Here is a 25689-nt window from a genome sequence, read left to right as displayed (position 1 = left end):
GGAATTTCAGAGACCTGGTTCAACAGCTCTCATGATTGGCTGGCAAACATTCAAGGGTATACCCTATACCGCAAGGATAGAGAGGGTAAAAAAGGGGGAGGGGTATGCCTATATATCAAGAATAATGTACAAGTGAATGTGAGAGATGACATCACTGAGGGGGCTAGGGAGGAGGTGGAATCTTTATGGGTAGGGCTCCAAAGGGATGAAGCTAAGGGGAAAATAATACTGGGAGTATGCTATAGGCCCCCTAACCTGAGGGAGGAAGTGGAGACGGATCTCCTATCACAAATTGGATTAGCAGCAAGGATGGGAAGTGTTATCATAATGGGGGATTTTAATTATCCAGACATAGACTGGGCGGAGGGAACCGCGCATTCATTTAAGGCTCGCCAGTTCCTTAATGTCTTGCAGGACAATTTTATGGGTCAGATGGTAGACGCACCAACTAGAAATAAAACATTACTAGATCTACTGATTACCAACAATACAGACCTGATAACAGATGTGGAAATACGGGGCAATTTAGGTAACAGCGATCACAGGTCAATTAGTTTCAGTATAAATCACACAAATAGGAGACATGAAGGGAACACAAAGACACTGAATTTCAAAAGAGCCAACTTCCCTAAACTACAAACCTTGCTAAAAGGCATAAATTGGGATAAAATATTAGGAACAAAGAATACAGAGGAGAGATGGGTTTGCTTTAAGAGCATATTAAATAAGGGCATTAGCCAATGTATCCCATTGGGTAATAAATTTAAAAGAGCGAACAAACATCCTGGATGGCTTAACTCCAATGTAAAAATGCATATAAAAGCAAAGGAGAAGGCCTTCAAAAAATACAAGGTTGAGGGATCATCCACAGCATTCAGAATTTATAAAGAATGCAATAAGAAATGTAAGGGTGCAATTAGGATGGCTAAGATAGAACATGAAAGACACATAGCGGAGGAGAGCAAAAAAAATCCCAAGAAATTCTTTAAGTATGTAAACAGTAAAAAAGGGAGGACAGACCATATTGGCCCCATAAAGAATGAGGAAGGACATCTGGTTACAAAGGATGGGGAGATGGCAGAGGTATTGAATTTATTCTTCTCCTCAGTATTCACGAGTGAATCGGGGGGCTTCAGTAACCAAAACTGCAGTGTTTATCCTCATGACACAACACAGGAAGCACCTCCATGGTTAACAGAGGACGGAATTAAAATTAGACTTGAGAAACTTAACATTAATAAATCACCGGGACCAGATGGCTTGCATCCGAGGGTACTTAGGGAACTCAGTCAGGTGATTGCCAGACCGTTGTTCCTAATTTTTACAGACAGTCTATTGACTGGAATGGTGCCAGCTGATTGGAGAAAAGCCAATGTAGCACCAATATTTAAAAAGGGCCCAAAAAACATCCCTGGGAATTACAGACCAGTTAGCCTAACATCAATAGTATGTAAACTCTTGGAGGGGATGATAAGGGACTATATACAAGATTTTAGTAATAAGAATGATATCATTAGCAGTAATCAGCATGGATTCATGAAGAATCGTTCTTGCCAAACCAATCTATTATCCTTCTATGAGGAGGTGAGTTGCCATCTAGATAAAGGAAGGCCCGTAGACGTGGTGTATCTGGATTTTGCAAAAGCATTTGACACAGTTCCCCATAAACGTTTACTGTACAAAATAAGGTGCGTTGGCATGGACCATAGGGTGAGTACATGGATTGAAAACTGGCTACAAGGGCGTGTTCAGAGGGTGGTGATAAATGGGGAGTACTCAGAATGGTCAGGGGTGGGTAGTGGGGTCCCCCAGGGTTCTGTGCTGGGACCAATCCTATTTAATTTGTTCATAAATGACCTGGAGGATGGGATAAACAGTTCCATCTCTGTATTTGCAGACGATACTAAGCTAAGCAGGGCAATAACTTCTCCGCAGGATGTTGAAATCTTGCAAAAAGACCTGAACAAATTAATGGGGTGGGCGACTACATGGCAAATGAGGTTCAATGTAGAAAAATGTAAAATAATGCATTTGGGTGTCAAAAATATGAATGCAATCTATACACTGGGGGGAGAACCTCTGGGGGAATCTAGGATGGAAAAGGACTTGGGGGTCCTAGTGGATGATAGGCTCAGCAACGGCATGCAATGCCAAGCTGCTGCTAATAAAGCAAACAGAATATTGGCATGCATTAAAAGGGGGATCAACTGCAGAGATAAAACGATAATTCTCCCGCTCTACAAGACTCTGGTCCGCCCGCACCTGGAGTATGCTGTCCAGTTCTGGGCACCAGTCCTCAGGAGGGACGTACTGGAAATGGAGCGAGTACAAAGAAGGGCAACAAAGCTAATAAAGGGTCTGGAGGATCTTAGTTATGAGGAAAGGTTGCGAGCACTGAACTTATTCTCTCTGGAGAAGAGACGCTTGAGAGGGGATATGATTTCAATTTACAAATACTGTACTGGTGACCCCACAATAAGGATAAAACTTTTTCGCAGAAGAGAGTTTAATAAGACTCGTGGCCACTCATTGCAATTAGAGGAAAAGAGGTTTAACCTTAAACTACGTAGAGGGTTCTTTACTGTAAGAGCGGCAAGGATGTGGAATTCCCTTCCACAGGCGGTGGTCTCAGCGGGGAGCATTGATAGCTTCAAGAAACTATTAGATAATCACCTGAATGACCGCAATATACAGGGATATGTAATGTAATACTGACACATAATCACACACATAGGTTGGACTTGATGGACTTGTGTCTTTTTTCAACCTCACCTACTATGTAACTATGTAACTATATAAAAAAATGCATTCAGGAAATGCCAAATGCCTGTAACAGCTTGTAAACGTGTGTAAACGCAGTAACTCGCGTGTAGCTGCATTTTGTTTACAGGCGTTTTTCATTTTTGACAATTTGAAAAAAAAGAAAAAACGCTTCCAAACGCAAACGCGGCTAAATGTGGCATGTAAACATGGCAAAACGGGCGTTTTTATACGTCAGTTACTATCTGTCAAGTTAAATCGCTCAGGAGAGGTTTTAAAACGTCTGGTGTACATTAAGCCTAAATTAATGCAGAAATTTGATTTTTTAAATGTTTTATAGCAGAAAATAAAAAATATTGTTTTTTTTTTTTTTTTGTTTTTTTTTAATTGACGGTCTTGTTTTGTTTATAGCGCAAAAAATGAAAACCGCAGAGGTGATCAAATACCACCAAAAGAAAGCTCTGGTCATTAAGGGGGTAAAACCTGCCAGGGCTGAAGTGGTTAAACAAAGCAATTGTTTACAATACATGGGGGGGCTATTTACTAAAGGCAACTCCACTTTGCACTGCAAGTGCACTTGGAAGTGCAGTCGCTGTAGATCCGAGGGGGACATGCAAAATAGAAAATAAAAAACAGTATTTTAGCTTGCACATGATTGGATGATAAAATCAGCAGAGCTTTCCCTCATTTCAGATCTACCCCTTAGATTTAGAGCGACTGCACTTCCAAGTGCACTTGCAGTGTGGATGCTCGCTACTGGCGAGGAAGACGGGGACATTGAGGGCTTCTCCTGCAGGTAAGTGTCACATAATGGGCTACTATGCGATGCATAGTAGCCCATTATGCTTTACCTTTGCAGGGAAACAAAGAGGAAGTAACACCTATCAGGGTTTACTTCCTCTTTAATGCATTCTATTTTTGAATACTGATGAATTTCTTAGAATTTATTCATGAATTATATAGTATGTTTATTTTAGGTTAATATTGGTTTATTTGCACTGTGTTTGCTTATTTGCACAGATCCTGGCTTTAAAGGGGTTGTAAACCTTCAAGGTTTTTCCCCTAAATGCATTCTATGCATTAAGGTGAAAAACCTCCTGTGATTCAGCTCCCCACAAGAGCCACACTTTTTACTTACCTGAACCCAGTCTTTCCTGCAATGGGGATGAGCACACCAGCTCCAGCCGCTGTCTCGGGTCCCGATTGGATAGATTGATAGCAGCGCAGCCATTGGCTCCCGCTGCTGTCAATTTAAATCCAATGACGCTGGAACCAGGGGGCAGGGCCGAGTCCTCATGTCTGTGCCAATACATGCAGCAGCAGGACTCGGGAGCGTTCCCGCACGAGTGCCCTGAGGGAGAGCGCTCTCCAACAGGGCACTCGAGAAGAGGAAGAGCCAGGAGCGCCACTGAGGGACCCCAGAAGAGGAGAATTGGGACCACTCTGTGCAAAACCAACTGCACAGAGGAGGTAAGTATAACATGTTTGTTTTTCTTAAAACGGACCTTAGATATACTTTAATGTATTGTATTTGACGACAGTAGTTTTTCATTTGCATATACATTGCAGTTTTTGCACATTTTCATGGCATATGGTAATATTTACCTTTTTTGTTTGTCACCTATTTGCACAATATTTATTCAACCTCATTAGCAAGGCCACACTCACTCCTATTACTTCCATTATAATAACATGTACGTCACCCCGCATCAGCAGCTCCTACACTGCTAACAAAGTGTGCCCCCTGGAGCCCGGGGTTCCGCATATCACTTGGATACAGCGGATCACAGTACCGCTGTGTCCGGGTAATTACATGGTGTTTTGCCATGTGATTACTATGTCATTTCACAGCAATCACGTAGTACACAATGGAAGGTGAAAGTAAAGATCGGTTCTCTCTACTCTCAGTGAGAGAACAGAGAGAACCGATGCTGCAGTCTGTGAGTGTACAACGGACTGTCAGGCTGCTTGTACACTCAGACTGCAGTGCCATCCACCCTCGAGTCCCTTCTTGGATGCACATTAAAAATACGTAAACCTAGATTTATTTATTTTTGTTAGTAGCTATGCTACTGGCATGTTTTATATGCAGATCAGCAAAACACCAGGCAAATAGCGTATAGCAAAGTTCTCAAGTGTAACAATTTAGTTGGAAGTAAGGTCCCAGGTGAACACAAGTAAGCCTCGATTCACACCAGAGGCGGCACGACTTGCAGATCGCCTCACCAAGGCGACCTGCACACGACTGCCCGGGCGACTTGCATAACGACTTCTGTATAGAAGTCTATGCAAGTCGCCCCAAGTCGCCCCCAAAGTCGTACAGGAACCTTTTTCTAAGTCGGAGCGCTCCCCTTAGAACGGTTCCATAGCACAGAACGGGAGACGACTTGTCAGGCGACCTAGGTCGCCTGACAAGTCGTCCCTGTGTGAACCGAGCCTAAAACAGTTTTAATTCATATAAGTAAATGTCTTCAATTGTGATGTGCTCCAGTCGGAAATTTTGCCAGTTCTATTTTAACTTTTTTCTACATGTAGTCATAGTCACCCCACTGCCAGACTTCATGCATCCTTTCTAGAGACAATAAACAGTCTTTTGCAAGCTTTGTTTTTGTTGTTTTATTGGGGGGGGGGGGGGGTACAACTTGGATAGGGATTGGGATATGGGATGCCCATAGAATTAATCATTGCCATCATATTTACTGAATTCAATATACTTTGATCATAGTTAGAGCCTGAAGAATGAATGTGCACACTTGACTAAGTAGAAATCTTCTCCTGCAGCTCCCTGCAGACTGTTACTCCCTCTGCATCTCCATGCAGACAATTGTCCCTAAGAGTTCTCCTTCCATCACCGTATGAGGGACAGAAACATCACTTTTGACCGTGTAAAAGCAATGGTCTTAGTTCTCTTCACCTCCTGCCCAAACTTGCTAATTCACTCTGAATAAGCCCCTCTACTGGCTCTGGTGACTCGCTTCTACTAGGCATGAGGCCTGCAGAACCTCTTCCCAGAGGCCTACTAGGTTAAAGTCTATTCTCTAGGAAATGGACAACTGCTCCCAGCCTGTCCAACTTGCAAACCATGTGCCAGCCAGCCAGCCACACTGATTTGACACAACTCCCCACAGTCTCTTCTCTATTCCAGGACTCTTCACCATCCACCATGTCCATGATAAAGACTCTGCTAGTGACCGTGCAGAAGCAGAATTCCCTTCCACGCGTTCCGACAGCTTCTCCTGCCCCTCTGCTCCAGGAGTTCCCTGCCACCGACCGTGTGGTGACAGAGACATTGCCAATGACCATGTAGAGGCAATGTTTCCTCACAGTTCTCCCTGGGCCTCCTCCTGCAATTCCACACCCCCCCAGATGGGGGTGTGCTCCTGCGGCTGTCTAGCACTCCATTCCTCATATCACCCAGTCGACTACTCCCCCCCAGCACCACGTGACCTCAGCCTATATAGCAGGCCCGCCCCCTGCCAACGCCAGTTAGGGATTGGTCAGGGCTCCCACATGTGCTGCCTGCCACTCCAGCTCTAGGCCCAGCCTCCTCTTCCAGAACATTCTCCCTGGAAGCAGGAGAGGCGTCTCAGAACTGAAGCACAGGTGGTCACACCTGCTGCTACTCTAACCACTCCCAGCCCCCAGATCAAAACAGACAGGCCTAGCTTGCAGCATAAGCCTGCCTAAATTTGCCTGTGCTGAACAACCTAGTAAAATAACCCTTACTAGCACCTACCTTCTGGTAGAGGGTGCTACATACAAAAAAACAAAACACTAATTATAGCACTTACCTTCATAGATTAGCAAAAAGCATGCAGTGGTGAGTAGATAGCAGAGGTGAGCTGTTATTGGCTGGTTCATGCTGGAGGTTCCAATCTCGCATATGATTGAACTGTGCATAATATGGAGACTTTATTCACTGATACTTATAAATACCCCACAGATCTGTACATTGCAACTACCAATCTTATCTCGGCAATTTGTCTTTTTGATACACATCTCTGAACGGTAACTCTTTCACAATTATCATGGTTGAATCATTTTTAACTGGAAAGTGTACACTAAAAATAATTAATCAGAAAAGATGAGGAACAGAATGTCTATGATAGGATGTGGGTTATCGATATTATCTTTATTTTTATACCTTTTCTGCAAAGCGTTATAAAATAGGGTTTACAGTAAATTTATACAGTATAGCATCATAAACAGTGTAAAAGGGTGTAAAGGACCTGCTTGTTACATCTTATTCACATATACATTAATGCACTTTGATAATGTATGCTAAATGTGGTGGTATGCTGCAGTGCCATTCATTATAAATGGTACCCCAACGTACTTTTGCAACCCACCTGTGCACCCCCTAATTATTTACCTGAGCCCCTTCTCTCTGCAGCGATGTCCACGGGTGTCTTAGCTTTCCCAGACACTCCTCCTGATTGGCTGAGACACAGCAGCAGTGCCATTGGCTCCCACGGCTATCAATCAAAATCGGTCAGCCAATCAGGGGAGAGAGGATACACGGAGCTCTGACTCGGCTCGGGTGCCCACTGTAGCAAGCTGCTGGCTGAGGGGGCATTCACTAGAGGGAGGGGCCAGGAGAGCAGAACAGGGACCCAAGAAGAGGAGGATCCAGGCTGCTCTGTGCAAATCCAACTGCACAGAGGAGGTAAGTATAACATGTTTGTTATTTAAAAAAAAAAAAAAAAAAAATAAAAAAAAAAACAGATTTGACAATCAGTTTAAATGCATGTTACTGCAAGCGCATATGACCCTCTTCAGACCTTTGTGGTCCATTGCATGTTAGCCGCATGCATGTTAGTGTGTGGTATTTAGCTCTTAACGTGCCCTGTACACTCTTTTTAAAATAAAGTGCACCAACACAAGGCATGTGTACTAAGTTCAGGTCATTCTTAGTGCCCAAAATGCATAGGTCTGAAAGGACCTAAGTGTGAAAAGTTACTTAAAGCGGAGCTAAACTCTCAATCAACTATTTTTAATCCTTATGCTGCTAGCATTTGTAAACAGATAGGAAGGTATACTACGTTTACTTGTTTTAAACTTTTTTTAACATTTCTTCATTTCTTCATTTGCTTCCTGGATTCTGGCCTAGGCCAAAATTATGTCATGCATCCCATGAGTCTTTATGGGCATTTTTGCATGGGGGGGGTGTCTCAGTTAAGCACACCCTCCTGCCTGGCTGTACCTAGAAATGCTGGGGGGTGTTTTCCCAACAAAATAAAGCATGAAGACATGAGTGAATGGGTGAATTTGCTTGGAATATTAAAAATTAATTAAATAGCATTTTCAGTTTGTGTTGTTCAGATACAGTTAAGTTCTGCTTTAAATGCATCTGCTACACATTTTAAAATGGCATGATCTTAAAGAGCCCTAAGACCATGTGCTGACAACTTTATAAATCCAGCAGAGATAGTCCTCGGTAAGACGAGAAAAAACACTTGGCTCCAGTCAAGCCACACGAAAAGACTCCAAATGATGTGATTCCTCTGAGCACTCCATTGCAGATTAATGGACCTCTAGCATCTTCCTGAGAAAAAAATAAACACCATCAATATGTAAGGCTGAAATAAATCTTGTGATACATGTAATGCCCTGCCCTTAAAATAAGGCTAAATTTAGTTTTTGGCTTTACTGTACTCAGTGGAGTGATCTATTTTTTTTTGATCTGGTCAGGTTTTCCTAAGGTCAGTGGCTGATTGCGTTTGTCTGCCTCTGGAAAAAAAACTTTCCAGAACATAGAGCAGGAGGATCAACCCCTGATTTATGAAAATGTATCAGACTCCAGCCAATCCTTGGCTAAGAAGTGCCCAGAGGGTGGCTGGGGAGGTGATCCATTTTTAGGAGACCTGGACATAGTATTCTTTCCTCTGCTAGGAGGGTTCCAAATTTCCTGGAGGGCCTGGAGAAGATTGCCAAATAATTTTATTTATTTTTTTGCTGGAGCGCGCTGCTTTGGATACCTTGTCTGGAAAAGGATTCTTTATCTCCCTCACTAATGAACCACCAGTGAAATCTTGGTGGCAGATAGCGCCTAGGACATTGTGGGTAGGACCTGCTTTTAAGACTTTCATGTGTGCCTGCTAGTATAATGATTTGTGCTAAGACATTTGTCCTCCTACTGATTCTAATATCATCATCATATCATTTGGAGTATCCTGAACCCCTCTCATGTTTCAAGTTATTCAGCAATAAATTCTAAAAAGGCATCTTTTAGACTGTATTGTTGATGTGCATGTACCCATGCTTGTGACTGGCAGCAACTGTATTATTGTGAGAGAACCTGTGTATTCTCAGCAGTGCTACATACATTTATATTTAAGGTGTTTGTAATGGTTTGTTTTTTATCTTATAAAAATAACAAACATGTTATACTTACCTGCTCTGTGCAAGGGTTTTGCACAGAGCAGCTCCGATCCTCCTCTTCTGGAGTGCTCCGCTGCTGCTCCTGGCTCCTCCCATTCATCGGGTGCCCCATCCGGAAAGCCGCTTTCCATGGGGGCTCCGTGCGGGCTCACTCCCAAGTCCCACTGCTGTTTCCATTGACACAGACAGCAGGATTTGGCCCGCTCCAGCTCCCTTGTCACAGTATTTGATTGACAGCAGTGGGAGCCAATGGCTTCTGCTGCTATCAATCTGTCCAATGGGGAGAGAGAAAGCAGCTGGAGCCGCTGGGCTCGTGCCCATTGCTGGATTGGATCGGGCTCAGGTAAGAAAAAGGGGTGTCTGGTGAAGATGGGAGAATCGTGTGAGAAATATAATCATAAAAAATGCTCATGAGCAGAAGAAAAGAAAATTCCTGGAAAGAAAATAAAATTCCCATCCACGAAAAATTATTTTCTGTAGCAACATGTGGTGAAATTGAAGGCTTGGTTGGTCAAATTTCAAAATTAATGGTGGCATCTTTGGATTACAAAATGCACTAAATTTCTGATTTTCGAAATAATTCAGAATGCGACCCATATATGGTCTGTATTAGAGGCTGGATAGGCCTCTCTGAAGAGATGTGTTTTCAGGGATCACCTAAAGGTGACTAGAATAGGAGATATGTAGAGAAGGCAAGATGGAAGCGGCACACACCAGAGAAGCAAGCGAGTATATAGAAGAGTCAAAATGGCTTTAGCCTTTCTCCTCCCTGCCCACAGGGTTTAGTCATGGGGTCTTATTTATAGTCACAGTAGAACAGTTTGGGTAAGGAGTTCCAGAGGATGAGCCAGGATATGGAGAAGTCCTGGAGGGTGGTGTGGGAGTAGGTGACAAGAGAACAGGAAGTCTTGGGAGGAGTGAAGAGAACAGTTTGGTTGGTATTTTAAGATGAAATCGATGATGTAGTTAGTTGCAGAGTTGTGGATGGCTTTGTAGGTTGCTGTTAGTATTCTCAATTTTATTTGTTGGGTTCACAGAAGGCGGTGGATAGGTTGGCGGAGAGGGATAGAACAGAACGGTTGGTGAGGTGTATGAGTCTGAAAGCGGCATTTATGATGAATTGAAGGGAGGATAGCCTATGTAAAGGTAGATTCACTTTTTATTCACGGTGGAGAGATTGAACTTTGAGAAGATTTTTTTAAAACTGTTGCTGGATGGACTAATCTTTACTTGAGCACTTTTCATGCACAATATAAAGACTGAACATTTGAGTTTATTTAGAAGTGTGGCAGGATAGACTATACTTTATTTGTCATACACCTGGTCACTTTGGTTTTTACATTGGTGCTCATTTGATATAATGCAGAATGCATACTATGTTTGCAGTGCCTTATTTATTGTTATATTGTGGTACATATTCTGCATATATTGAATTGAAGGCTGCAGCGATATTTTGCACATTGTATTCATTATATTAATACTTCTGGGGTGTTGTATGTCTGTAGCATTGAGTTGGGTGATTATATTATTATATTATAGGTCTGCTATTTTCAATTCTTCCCCAGCCAGCAGTTTCACAGACTGTTCCATCTGCAACATCTTCATATGTCTTTGGCAGTATTGTGTAATTGACATATTTTCCCAGCTTTGCCTTATTTGCCAGCTGAAATTAATAAAAAATAGATCTGTCCATTATAATGGTAAATCATAAAATGAAGATGCTCTGTTTGCTACAGAGCTATGGTTTGGTATGTGTACCCTAGGGCAGCCCTCAAATTTTCTACTTGCCTGCCCGTGAGTGGAAAATTGTTTCTGGCGAGCATGGGCTGCCTGGGAGCAGGGGGGGGGGGGGTTATACCGCCGGCATGTGGGGTCGAACAGGAGCAGTTCTCCCAGTGATCACCCCGGGGAAGAGAGCATTGAGGAAGAGGAAAGCCGCCGGATCACAGAGTGGAATAGCCCGCTGTTACAGCTTACATTCCAATTGCCGTCTGCTCATGATTACACAGAGCCCCACCTCCTGACCTGCACCTGTGATTGGCTGAACACTGGTCCAATACTGGGACGTGTTCTGTCTATCACAGGCGCAGGTCAGGAGGCTGGGCTGTGTGTAAACCACGCGCGGAGGCAATTCTAATGTAAGCTGTAACAGCGGGCTATCCCGCTCTGTACTCCAGCAGCTCTCCTCTTCCTCCAGTCTCTCTTCCCCTGTGATGATCCTCTGCACAGGTCACGCTGCAATAATGGGCACAGGTGAGCTGAGGCTGCAATGGTAGGTACAGGTGAGGCTGCACTGAGGGGCACTGGTAAGGCTGCACTGATAAAGTTGTTAAGTTAATATTTATTTTTGTAACTTAATTCTGCATAAAAAATTTAAGTTTCATTTCATGAGATAATTTATGAGGGCATGTTTAGGGGCGGTGCAGGGTAGGGATTGGGTGGGGCAACTAGTGGCGAGTAAGCCTTAAGGCCTGCCTAGTAGCTTAGGGCTTGAAATTTTGAGCCTTGCCCTAGGGGTGATTCTACCTGGTAAATTAAATGAATTAATCAATCATCAATGATAGGTATTAATAGAAAATGATTTACAGTGTAACTGAGTGGCCATTCACTGATCATGTTCAAATGCAGGCGTAGGCCCCTTTTAAATCCATTTCCCACAACCACCTGGGTTCCCTGAACACAACCAGGGATTATACATTCCTTAGCTTTCCTCCCTCAGCACCTCAGAGAGGACATAACTGATGAAGAGGTAGCTGGGCAAGTGGAGGCTCTCCAGAACCAGTGTGTGAACAACCAAATTGCATGCAGCTCCTCCAGATGACCCAGATATTGTGGGGAGGTCCTTGATTGCTACCAGGGTTCTCCCTTTCCAGTTGGTGACCCTTTGTCCTTGGGTCTTGGATCCCTCCAGCTGTTAACCTGTGTTACGAGAGCTACCCTTGACTTCACTGAGAGGGATGTATAATTACAAGTAGCTGTTTGTATTTTGAACTGTTTTACGAAAGTAGTGAATCTGAGCTAGACACTCTGTTGTTATAGGGGACTATAGAGGCTAAACTAAAGGCACTTTGCCATCACTGTTAAAATGATAGATATAGATGGGCAGATCGACAATGAGATAGATAGATAGAGAGATAGATAGATACCCGCAAAAGCTGAACATCATTATGGTAGTCTTTCCAGTTGAAATGCTTATGTGTTATAGATCTTTTTACACCAATAATCTGTAAATGAGATCCACAGTCTCTGTAATATGCAACCAGAGTCACTGTGGTTTTAATTTGATTTCTGGAAACAAGAAGAAAAAAAATTCATTTTTCTTTGTTTCTGTTATAAAATTTTGCAAATTAGTAATTTTTCTTCATATATTTTGGGCAAAATTTATACTGCTACATGTCTTTGGTAAAAAGAACCCAAATTGGTGTATATTATTTGGTCTTTGTGAAAGTTATAGAGTCCAGAAGCTATAGTGCCAAGCTTTGAAAATTGATCACACTTGATGCACTGAGAAGAACAGGACAAGGGGGTGGGACTTTAAATGAATCATGTGGTTGCAAAAGGTAATTGGTGAACATGTTGGGAATTTAATGATTGCCATAGAATACAAGCAGAATATAAAATGTAGAAACACGATAGAATAATACATGGATAGTACAGTTCATATTTGTTAAAACATGAATATCATAAAAAATGGCAAGCAACCAATCTTCCAAAATGCACCAGAATGAATTGAGTAAAAGCATAATATAATCTCCTTGATTATTACAGGGATGGAAATCTGTAACCTTACCAGGCCACAATTTCATTTAAAGTCCTGAGGGATGGAAGAACTGACCTTACCAGGCCATACCTTCATCTAAAGTCCCTTAAAACTAGTCCTATAACACTTGATGCACTGACGGCCTATATCATTTCTTGAGACCCTAACAAGCCAGGAAAGTACAAATACCCCCTAAATGACCCATTTTTAGAAAGTAGACATTCCAAGGTATTTAGTTAGAGGCATGGTGAGTTTTTTTTGTAGTTGTAATTTTTTCCCACAGTTCTTTGCAAAATCTTTTTTTTTTTTCACAAAATTGTTATATTAGCAGGTTATTTCTCACACACAGCATGCGTAGCACAAATTACACATTCTACTATTTCTCCTGAGTATGGCAATACCACATGTGTGAGACTTTTACACACCATGGCCACATACAGAGGCCCAACATGCAGGGAGCGCCATCAGGCATTCTTGGAGCATAAATTACACATATAATTTCTTGACTACCTCTTGCACTTTTGAAGGCCCTGGAGAACCAGAAAAATGGAAACGCCCCAAAAATGACCACCTTTTGGAAAGAAAACACCCCAATGTATAATCTATTAGGCATAATGAGTCTTTTGAACATGTCATTTTTTTCTACAAGTTTTTGGAAAATGTGTAAAGAAAATGTAAACAATGTTGTCCATTTACACAATGTTTCTAACACATAGTATGTACATACCAAAAATTACACCCCAAAATAGATTCTCCTACTCCTCCTGAGTACGGTGATACCACATATGTGAGACTTTTCCACAGCATGGCCACATAGAGAGGCCCAACATGTGGGGAGCACCATCAGGGGTTCTAGGAGCATAAGTTTCAAATCTAATTTGACTACCTATTACACTTTTATGAGGCACTGTAGTGGCATGGATGAGAACTGATGTGGCATGGATGAGCCATGGATGGGGATGGCTGAGTATGGATGGGATGACTGAGCATGAATGAGTATGGCTGAGTATGGTCAGGTACGGCTGAGTACGGATGGGTATGGCTGAGTATGGCTAGGTATAGATGGGATGGCTGGGTACGGCTGAGTTTGGCTGGATATGACTGAGTATGGCTGGGTACGGCTGAGTATGGCTGGGTACGGCTGAGTATGGCTGAGTACGGCTGAGTACGGCTGGGTATGGCTGGGTACGGCTGGGTACAGCTGGATACTGCTGGGTATTGCTGGGTATGGATGGGTATGGCTAATTATGGATGGGGGTGGATGGGATGGCTGAGCATGGATGGATAGATGAGTATTGCTGAGGATGGATGGATGGCTGAGCATTGCTGAGGATGGATGATTGAGTATGCTAAGTATGTATGGATGGATGGATGAGTATGGATGGGTATGCTGAGTATGAATGGCTGAGTATGCTGAGTATGGATGGCTGAGCATGGATGGATGGATGAGTATGCTAAGTATGGATGGCTGAGCATGGATGGATGAGTATGCTGGGTATGGATGGGTATGCTGAGCATGGATGGCTGAGTATGCTGAGTATGGATGAGTGAGCATGGATGGATGGATGAGTATGCTGAGTATGGATGGGTGAGCATGGATGGATGAATGGATAAGTATGCTGAGTATGGATGGGTGAGCATGCTGAGTATGGATGGGTATGCTGAGCATGGATGGCTGGGTATGGATGGATGGATGGCTGGAATGGACACATAACAGCGCTGTGGGCACTACACATCCAGCCCACAGCGCTGCTTCCACTGATCTCTCCCCTCTCCCCTCACACTGTACAGATCTGTACAGAGAGGGGAGAGAGAAACCGGACGTGATGCCGGTTTGTTTACAAGTGATCGCTCCGTCATTTGACGGAGCGATCATGTGGTAAACGGTCGATATCAGCGCCTGTTTACCGTGATCCATGATGCGCCGGTCCTCTGGACCCGGTGGTCACAGATATTCCCGGGTGCACGCCCCAGGGGGCGCGTAAGAGCAGGATTCTGGGAGGACGCCCTCCCAGAGTTATTGAGACGCGCTGTAGCCGTCATTCAGCTATAGCGCGGTCGGCAAGAGGTTAAGCTATAGTCAATAGCCATGGCTTTCACATCTTGGAATGGTGAAACGTAATATACTAGCAATAGGCAACTCATAAGTCTAGTAGTTGTGTTACACAATAGTAAGTCTCATTCACTCTGATTTTCATGCAGAAGAACCCTTCTATACACCCTTCTAAATATTTGTATACAGTATTTGCACCTAAGCATGGATTTTGTAATAGTTGCAGGATTACCAGATGAAAATAAAGCAACAAAAAAGAAAACAAATGCAGCCACAACATCTAAGGACTGGTAAGCTGCAATATATCACATTTTTTGTTTTGGGCTAAAAGGCACTTTAGTTGCTTTTGCATTCCTGTTGACTTGTATTAGGGGAAAATCAGTCCCAGTGCAAGAACATGCCTATGTACAGTATGTAAACCTTTAGGGTGTTTTTTTTAAACTCTAATAGGAATCAGTCCAAGGAGAAATGTTATTAGAAGTGAATGCCTAGTGTGGACAGTTTGAAATAGGAAAGCAGGGGGACTGGCAGGATCGCCAGGGATTTCACACAAGGGAAGCAATACAAAGAGAACAGGAGTCTTTATAACACAAGTACATAGTACAGCAGGCACACATCAGGAATATGAAATGGTGGGGTAGCATATTCTATAGCTTTGAGCTGCTGACTCGTAACTCAGCTTCTGGATGACCATGGGTACAGCAGACCTAGAAGTAGTTAAAGGCTCAGGGTGCTCAAACTGATACTTTTGTTTTTAGGGAATGCTGAATCACACAGCAGCTTCTTAAAAGAAACTTTAAGGACCCATTCACACATATGCAGTGTTAACTTACGTTATATTGCACATTAATGTGTGTTTTGTAAGGGTCACCCATTCAGTCAATACACCACAATGAATCAGAAACCGCACCTGACCCTTTTTCCACTGCAACACACCACAACCCACGATATGTGCATTGTAGTGCACTACACAATTTGCTACTCTGTAGTGAATTGGGGTGAAAGTAGTCACCAGCAGGAATAGAGAGGGTTAATCTCCTCAGCACAAAAACAGACATTAGAAATTGGCAGAATGGCCTTAAAGGGGGCCACAGATTGTATGTCCACCATCATGTGTTTGTTGCCACTGCCCATTTGCTTGCCCTTTAAATGCACAGGTGAGATTACCTCAGGTTTTTGGGGCTATTGCCCCTTTAGGATTTGTCTTACCTGTTCCCCATTGCCCCATTGCCAAAAAAAAGAGGTGGCAATGTAGGCTAAGTACGCCCCCTCAGTTGCCAACTTGTTCATGAGCTACTGGGAAAAAGATGCCATCTTCAGTAGTAATCTACCTCAGCTTAAGTTTTATGAGCGTTATATTGATGACATCATTATTATGTAGGCAGTATCAAAAAAGTCATTTTCACGTTTTTTGTGAAAAATTGGTAAGAATAGTTTTGGTATTTCCTTCTCGGCAATTTCTGACAATCAAAGTATCAATTTCTTAGACTTAGTTATTTTTAAGGAAAATCATCAACTGTCCACTAAAACCTATTTCAAGAAAGTGGACAGAAATGGCTATATTCCGCTGGGAAGTTGCCATCACCCCTGATGGCTTAGTACAATCCCCAAAAGCCAATTCATGAGAGTGAGGCGGAATTGTGCTAGAATTGAAGATTTTGATTTACAGGTGAAAGTTTTGTTTGACAGATTTGTTGAAAAGGGTTACTCCCCTTGTGAGTTGAATAAAACTTTAATAGCGGTAAGAGGCATTAATTAGACATGTGCGATTAGTTTCGTACGAATTTCCGTAAATTTGTACATTCAGGAGGATCTGAAATACGAATTGCGATGCTTCCGAATTATGTACAAAATACGAAATTTCGTTTACGAATTTCGGATCCAAATTCCGTTACAACGGAAACGAGAATGTTCGTTAATTACGATTATTCGTTATGATGAAGTTAAATAACCCAGGAAGTCAGCACAGCACAGGGATGGCCCTCATAATAAATTAATCATAATGAACATTCGTAATTGTTACAAAAAGTTAACAAACCTAAAAGTTAGAAACCCAGGAAGTCAGCACAGCAAAGGGATGGTGGGAGCCCCTCATAATGATAAATTCACCATAACGAACATTCGTAATTGTTCCAAAAAGTTAACAACCCTAGCGAAAATTCATATTTTGTATGGATCCAAATTGAATTTCGGACACGAATTACAAAATACTAATTAATACTAACACGAAACAGAACGGAACGAAACGAATTTATTGACGGCGCACATATCTAGCATTAATAGAGACGATCTGTTTAAGAAAAAAAGAGGTGGAGATTTTGGTGTTTCTTTTATGACAGGTTTTACTCGTCAGCATAAACAAGTAGAGAAAATAATTTGCAAACATTGGCATCTTCTGTTAAAGGATGATGATTTTGCTAAGTTGTTACCGAGTAAACCACAGTTCATATACACAAAACCCCCCACTTTACGATTTAAACTGGCACCCAATGTTGTTGATGAAAACATGCACCTTTTTAGATCAGGTTGTTTTTTTCAGCTGCGGGAAGTGTGTAATGTGTAAAACATTTAAACATAGGGTTAGGAAAACAACGGAATTCACAGCATTTTCCTCTGGTGAGTCCTTTAAAATCAACAAGCTCATCACGTGTGGTACCACCCACGTCACATATCTGTTGTCCTGTCCCTGTGGACTACAGTACGTGGGCAGGACCACCAGAGCATTGGGAGTTAGACTACGTGAACATGTCAAGAGGATTACAAAGCGTTTTAAACATCACAGTTTATCCAATCACTTCAGGTTGGTCCACGGAAGGGACCCGAGTGGTCTTACCTTCTGTGGCATTGATAAAATTGAAGGACACTGGAGAGGAAGTGACCTCAAAAGAGCTATTTCTCGTAATGAGACCCAGTGGATCCATCATTTAAAAACGATGAGCCCCCAGGGGTTAAACATCGAACTAGATCTGAATTGTTTCTTGTCTAATTTTTAGTATGGGAGTTTTAATGTCCTTTCTAGATTGTTTTCTATTTTTCTATTTATTTTTATTTTCATTTATATTTATTTTCAATTTATTTACTTTTCTTTCTTTCTTTTTCATTGTTTCCTTTTTATTTATTTTTATATTTATTTGTATTTTATTTGTATTTTTTATTTTTATTTTTATTAATTTTTTAATGAATTTTTTGTATATTGATATATTTTCTGGCATTTTCCTGTATTTTGTGTATATCAGTAAAGCATTATAGAAGGTAGAGTTTTTTTATGTTTTTTATGTTTGTATATGCCATTAGTTCCATCATGTTATCGGAATTGACGTCAATCATTTTTCTAAGTTCATTGGATTTTATCCAACCAGTTCTATGGCGGTCTTGTCTCTCCTGTGGGTTGTGACTTATCCCTAGGAGTGACAGTCTTACCTAACCAACAAGATGGCCATTCTGATTGGTTCTATTTAGGGGAGTTTCTCTCTCCCAGTATTTAAGGATGGCCCTATCAACCGGAAATGAGATCCTTGATGATGCCCTGTGGGAGGGTGAAACGCGTTGACATAATTTCCGGTTCCGATTGGCGTCACTTCCGGTCTCGTGGAACGCACGCTAGAGACGGCGGTTTCTGCATCTACAGCTCTATGTTTATGCCTGTTTTTATCGCAATTTTTGTAAGTACTGATCCCCTTGCGCAATAAATCTTTTTTATAACAGTACTTTACTATTAGTCCATCCTCTTTTGATTTTGGGTACCTGTCTGTCTGGATGAGAGCCTCCATTTGGAAATTTGCAATCTGATGACTTGACACCAAATCCGCTATTCCAGGATATCATTTACAAGCTTGAAGTGACCCCTAGACTTAAAAGCTGGGAGTCGTTCCGATCCGGTGAGTGGGGACACATGAGTGGGTGTTATTGTACACCTGAAAATTCTTGGAACACCACCCTTATGCCCTGTACACACGGTCGAACATTGATCGGACATTCTGACAACAAAATCCATGGATTTTTTCCGATGGCTCAAACTTGTCTTGCATACACACGGTCACACAAAGTTGTCAGAAAATCCGATCGTTCTAAACGCGGTGACGTAAAACACGTACGTCTGGACTATAAATGGGGCAGTAGCCAATAGCTTTCGTCTCTTAATTTATTCTGAGCATGCGTGGCACTTTGTGCATCGGATTTGTGTACACACGATCGGAATTTCCGACAACGGTAGGAAATGCTCCTCCGCCTCAGCTCCGCTGTAAGCTTGGGGATGGTCCATCCCCTAAGGACTGTATGCTGCTGCTCTGGGTGACAGAGGGATGGGTGTGAAGTCTTCACTAGGGATGAGCGAATGGTTCGGCCCGAGATAAGTTCAGGCCGAACTTTGGTTGTTCGGATGTTCTGTGAACACCGAACAATATGCGGTGTTCAGGGCAAATTCGAAAGCCACCGGAACACCGTTAAAGTCTATGGGACATTAACATGAATAATTAAAAGTGTTCATTTTAAAGGCTTATATGCAAGTTATTGTCATAAAAAGTGTTTGGGGACCTGGATCCTGCTCCAGGGGACATAAATCACTGAAAATTTTTTTTAAAAAACGACCGTTTCGGGAGCAGTGATTTTTTAATGCTTAAAGTGAAACAAAAAATATTAAATATTTCTTTAAATATTGTGCCTGGGGGGTGTCTATAGTATGTGTCAGGTCACCTTGAGGCTAGGTGACAGATGCACTCTGTAGGAGTCGGAAGTGCACCGCTAGGTAGTGGACCCTAGGACTGACTGCTGCAGATTGAACCCTGGGAGGTTCAGGAAGTAGGTCTACTGGATCACTAACACAGATCCCACTGGGAGCTACAGCTTAGATTCCCCAGGGCGCGGAGTCTAAGAGCCAGCAGGTGTTCACCAGAGCCTCTAGTGGTGAGGATGGACTGAGCTGCAGTCTGGCTCCAGGTCGCGGCCCCCAGGGTCTCACAGCTCATGCTCACGGTAGACTACAGGAGAAGAGGAAGGAGGCAGCAGGCTGGAACAACAAGGAAAGTAAGGGATAAGCCAAATATCAGGGCGACTAGCAGACAAGGATAAACATAACATGCCAAAGGTCAGGGTCACAAGCAGACAGGGAAAGTCGAGAACAGGCCAAAGTCGGTAACTGGAATCAGATGTAGGAAACACAGCAAGTACACACAAAAGCTAACACACAATGGTCGATCAGCACTGCTGGCTTGCAGTGCACAGGTTATTACAGGGTTCCCTGATAGGGCCTGGGGTGGGGCCATGCTTAGAGGAGAGGCTATAAAACCAGCCAGGTGTGAGTGGCTGGCCTCTTAGTCTGAACACATGAGGAGAAGGTAAGCTGACAGAATAAGATTACTGCATAACCATGACAGTATGCCTGTAAAGTGGTGCATTTTCCCATGTTTAGAACAGTACCACAGCAAAATGACATTTCTAAAGGAAAAATTGTCATTTAAAACTGATCGCGGCTGTAATGAATTGTCAGGTCTCGGCAATATAGATATAGATAAAACTCATTGAAAAAAAGAGCATGGGATCCCTCTCCCCTGTCCATTACCAGGCCCTTTGCGTCTAGGATGAATATTAAGGGGAACCTCGAACCAAAATTAAAAAAAAAAAAATCGGGTCTGATATGAAAATTAAGGGGAATCCTGTCCCAAATTTGAAAAAAAATGGCGTAGGGGTCCCCCCAAATTTAAAAAAAAATGGTGTAGGGGCCCCCCAAAATCCATACCAGACCCTTCAGGTCTGGTATGGGTTTTAAGGGGAACCCTGCGCCAAAATTAAAAAAGAATGGCGTAGGGGTCCCCCTCAAAATCCATACCAGACCCTTATCCGAGCACACAACCTGGCAGGCCGCAGGAAAAGAGGGGGGGACGAGAGAGAGGCCCCCCTCATGAACCGTACCAGGCCACATGCCCTCAACATGGGGAGGATGCTTTGGGGTAGCCCCCCAAAGCACCTTGTCCCCATGTTGATGGGACAAGGGCCTCATCCCCACAACCCTTGCCGGTGGTTGTGGGGGTCTGCGGGCGTGGGGCTTATCGAATCTGGAAGCCCCCTTTAACAAGGGGACCCCCAGATCCCGGCCCCCCCCTGTGTGAAATGGTAAGGGCCTACCATTTCACAAAAAAACTGTCAAAAATGTTAAAAATGACAAGAGACAGTCACATAGCGGGAGCCTCCCTCCATGCCATCATGGATGCGGAGCGGCCCGAGGAGAAGAAGATAAGAAGACGCCGCAGATGAAGATGCAGGACAAGAACACCGGAGGAAGAACCAGAAGAACCAGAAGAAGAAGAAGATGGAGGAAGAAACCGAAGGAAGAGAGAAGATAGAAGAAAGAAGAAGCATTTAAATAAAGGAATTGTCAAAAACTGTCTCTTGTCATTTTTAACATCTTTGACAGTTTTTTTGTGAAATGGTAGGCCCTTACCATTTCACACAAGGGGGAGGGCCGGGATCTGGGGGTCCCCTTGTTAAAGGGGGCTTCCAGATTCCGATAAGCCCCCCACCCGCAGACCCCCACAACCACTGGGCAAGAGTTGTGGGGATGAGGCCCTTGTTCCCATCAACATGGGGACAAGGTGTTTTGGGGGGCTACCCCAAAGCACCCTCCCAATGTTGAGGGCATGTGGCCTGGTACGGTTCAGGGGGGGGGCGCTCTCTCATCCCCCCCTCTTTTCCTGTGGCCTGCCAGGTTGCGTGCTCGGATAAGGGTCTGGTATGGATTTTTAGGGGGACCCCTCGCCATTTTTTTTTTAATTTTGGCACGAGGTTCCCCTTAAAATCCATACCAGACCTGAAGGGTCTGGTATAGATTTTGAGGGGGACCCCACGCCATTTCTTAAAAATTTTGGCCGGGATTCCCCTTAATATCCATACCAGACCTGAAGGGCATTTTTTTTTTTAAATTGTGGTTCAGGGTTCCCCTGTGGGGAATTCCCATGCTGTTTTTATCAATGAACTTTTATGTGTATTGTCGGACCGGCAATTCATTAATAGCCGCAAGTACTTTTAAATGACTTTTTTTCCTTTGAAATGTCATTTTGCTGTCAGACTGTTCTAAACACGGGAAACATGTGCCCCTTTACAGGCATACTATAGACACCCCCCAGGTACGAAATTTTATTGTTTCACTTTAAGCATTATTAAAATCACTACTCCCGAAAAAACGGCCGTTCTTGAAACGTCGTTTTGCATTGATCCTTGTCCCCTGGGGCAGGACCCAGGTCCCCAAACACTTTTTATAACAATAACTTGCATATAAGCCTTTAAAATTAGCACTTTTGATTTCTCCCATAGACTTTTAAAGGGTGTTCCGCGGCTTTTGAATTTGCTGCGAACACCCCAAATTGTTCGCTGTTCAGTGAACGGGCGAACAGCCAATGTTCGAGTCAAACTCACTCTAAGCTCATCCCTATTCGTGACGTGTGCTCGGCCTGCTAATGCTTGCACTGTCAGCAAGCTCAATCGTTTGGTGACCTTGTCTGCGTGGGTAAAGGGTCGCCTTCAAAAACAGAGTGTAATGCAAAGAAACATGTGACAGTAACTAACGCCCAATGTAAGTAAACGTTTAGTGCAAGGGTGTTGCAGAATGATGTGAGAGAGGACCCATGTACTACACACCTGACTGGCACACTGGTAGCGAAGTCCTAGTTTAGGTCGAGAACTCAGTCGACCGGGAACCTGTAGTGAGATGTCAAAAAAGCCTTTTTTAACCTGTTAAAAGGACCTGTCCCACCCCTGCTATGCGACTGGCCCTGGTAAAGATGAGATCCCTGTGGGTTTTTTTTTTTACCTGATGAAATAACGTCCAACCTGGTGCAGGGTGGAACCTGAACTCGACTGATCTAAAGGAGAAACGACAGACAGAAATAGCGAGTGGCTTGATTGTATGCCACTGGAGATGATGAGTGGCTAGATTGTGTGCAACTAGAAATTATGTGTGGCTGGATTGTGTCTGTACAGTCTATGAAATGAATCTGATATGAATCGGCTGTAGAGTGTATGAAATTGAATCGATATGAATCGGCTATAGAGTGTATGAAATTAATCCAATATGAATCGGCTGTGAAATGAAACCGATACGAATCGGCTGTAGAGTGTATTAAATTAATTTGATACGAACCGCTGTGCCGCCGACGCGACTAGATTTAAATCGGACTATAACATGTATGAAATGGATCCGATACGAATTGGCTGTAAAGTGTGTGAAATGAATCCGATACGAATCGGCTGCAGAGTGTATGAAACGAATCCGATACGAATTGTTGTGCTGCCGACGTGACCAGATTAAAATTGGACTGTAATGTGTATGAAATGGATCCAATACGAATTGGCTGTAGAATGTATAAAATGAATCTGATACGAATTGGCTGTATGAAATGAAACCGATATGAATCGGCTGTAGAGTGTATGAAATAAAACTGATATGAATCGACTGTAGAGTGTATGAAATAGATTTAAAACCGGTCAATCAAATCCGATACGTATCGTTGTGCCGCCAACATGACTAGATTTGAATCGGACTGTAGCATGTATGAAATGGATCCAATACGAATTGGCTATAGCGTGTATGAGATGAATCCGATAGGAATCGGGTGTAGAGTGTATGAAATTAAACCAATATGAATCGGCTGTGAAATGAAACAGATACGAATCGGCTGTAGAGTGTATGAAATGAATCCGATACGAATCGGCTGTAGAGTGTATGAAACAAATCCGATACGAATCGGCTGTAGAGTGTATGAAATGAAACCGATATGAATCGACTGTGAAATTAAATCGATACGAATTGGCTGTATAGTGTATGAAATTAATCCGATACGAATCGGTTGTAGAGTGTATGAAATGAATCCGGTATGAATCGATGTGCCGCCGGCGCGACTAGATTCAAATCGGACTGTAACATGTATGAAATGAAACCAATACGAATCGGCTGTATGAAATTAAACCGATACGAATATTTGTGCCGCCAACATGACTAGATTCGAATTGGACTGTAGCATGTATGAAATGGATCCGATATGAATTGGCTATAGCGTGTATGAGATGAAACCGATACGAATCGGGTGTAGAGTGTATAAAATGAATCCGATATGAATCGTTGTGCCGCCAATGTGACTAGATTTGAATTAGACTGTAGCATGTTTGAAATAGATCCAATACTAATCAGTTGTAGAGAGTATGAAATGGATCCGATACAAATCAGGCTCCGAAGAGTATGAACATGGATCCTATACGAATCGATGTGCTGTTGATGTGACTAGTTTCGAATCGGGCTATATAACAATATTTTAACGAAATTGAAAAGGCCTGTGACTGGCCATGTGCGGTATAACGGCGTGCATAACGCACTGAGAAATTAATTTGTGGTTGGTACAAACTTTAAATAAAAGACTGGATTCTGAGACATATGAACGATTTGTAAGTCCCGCAACGGGGTCCGTAAATACGAAATGGGGAACACAATGAACCAAAATGACTACACGTGATGCGAAAAATGGTTACGAATCCTACCTGCAACAATGAGCGAGACTCGATCGAAAAAAACACAAACCAGAGCAACTGCAACACACTAAAATTCAGGAACACAGACTCACGAACATAAAGTGTCGGCCTAATGATGTAACCAATGGCGCACTGGAACCAACAAAGACCATAGGTGAGTGGGCTGCTTAAATACCCCCCCGGACACCTCCCATAAATTCAGGCCACCATACTGGCCTTTTTATAGATAGATAGATAGATAGATAGATAGATAGATAGATAGATAGATAGATAGATAGATAGATAGATAGATAGATAGATAGATAGATAGATAGATAGATAGATAGATAGATAGATAGAGAGTACACCCCGCCCATTTTTGTAAATATTTTATTATATCTTTTCATGTGACAACACTGAAGAAATGACACTTTGCTACAATGTAAAGTAGTGAGTGTACAGCTTGTATAACAGTGTAAATTTGCTGTCCCCTCAAAATAACTCCACACACATCCATTAATGTCTACACCGCTGGCAACAAAAGTGAGTACACCCCTAAGTGAAAATGTCCAAATTGGGCCCATGTCATGGTTATGCAGTAATGTTTGTCTGACAGCTTACGTCTCCATGTGTTCAGCTTTAGAGACCAGCCACTCTCACCTGGCTGCTTAAAGCGGGATTCCGGCCTTAAAAAAAAAAAAAAATGTTAAAGTCAGCAGCTACAAACACTGTAGCTGCTGACTTTAAATAAGTACTTACCTGTCCTGGGTGCCCGCGATGTCGGTCGCCGAGGCCGACCCGTCCCTCGGCTCTCGGGTCCCGGCACCGCCATCCTAGGTAAGGGAAACAGGCAGTGGAGCCTTGCAGCTTCACTGCCAGTTTCCTACTGCGCACACGCGAGCAGCGCGGCGCTCTGTCAATGGCCCCGTGGTGTTTTGGGAACAGGCACAGTTCCCAGAAGACAACGGGGCCACTCACCGAGGAGAAAAACACGCCGCGGAAAAGGAAGAGGCAGACTAGGAAGACTGCCTAGCAACAAGGGTTTAGGCAAGTTTAATTTTTTTTTTTTTTCAAATGTTTTTTTAAAATTTTTTTTAGAATTTTTGGTCATTTTTTTTTTTCCAGGGTGGCCCTCCAGTTTAAGTAATCTCTCCTCAAAAGCATGGCTCCACCCGAGCCCCAATCAGGAAACTCTATATTAACCTGTGCACTGCAAGCCAGACCTGCTGATCAATATTGTGTG

At 42.9% G+C, this 25689-nt stretch overlaps 1 protein-coding gene and 1 pseudogene across 1 annotated transcript in view; both read right to left on the bottom strand.

The window, feature by feature from the left end:
- Positions 1-6660, bottom strand: part of LOC141133339 (mast cell protease 1A-like) — a 43503-nt gene extending 36843 nt beyond the window's left edge. Inside the window, exon 1 of the mRNA XM_073622660.1 lies at positions 6552-6660. Coding sequence (XP_073478761.1) covers positions 6552-6660 — 109 coding nt within the window. The remainder of the gene's footprint in view (positions 1-6551) is intronic.
- A 3855-nt stretch (positions 6661-10515) lies between these two features.
- LOC141145504 (granzyme A-like) overlaps positions 10516-25689 on the bottom strand; it is a 103805-nt pseudogene continuing 88631 nt past the window's right edge.

Source organism: Aquarana catesbeiana, linkage group LG01, assembly GCF_042186555.1.
Source record: "Aquarana catesbeiana isolate 2022-GZ linkage group LG01, ASM4218655v1, whole genome shotgun sequence".
Classification (NCBI taxonomy): domain Eukaryota; kingdom Metazoa; phylum Chordata; class Amphibia; order Anura; family Ranidae; genus Aquarana; species Aquarana catesbeiana.
Note: the sequence above shows the minus strand (reverse complement) of the source record. Positions and strands in the feature narration are given on the sequence as shown.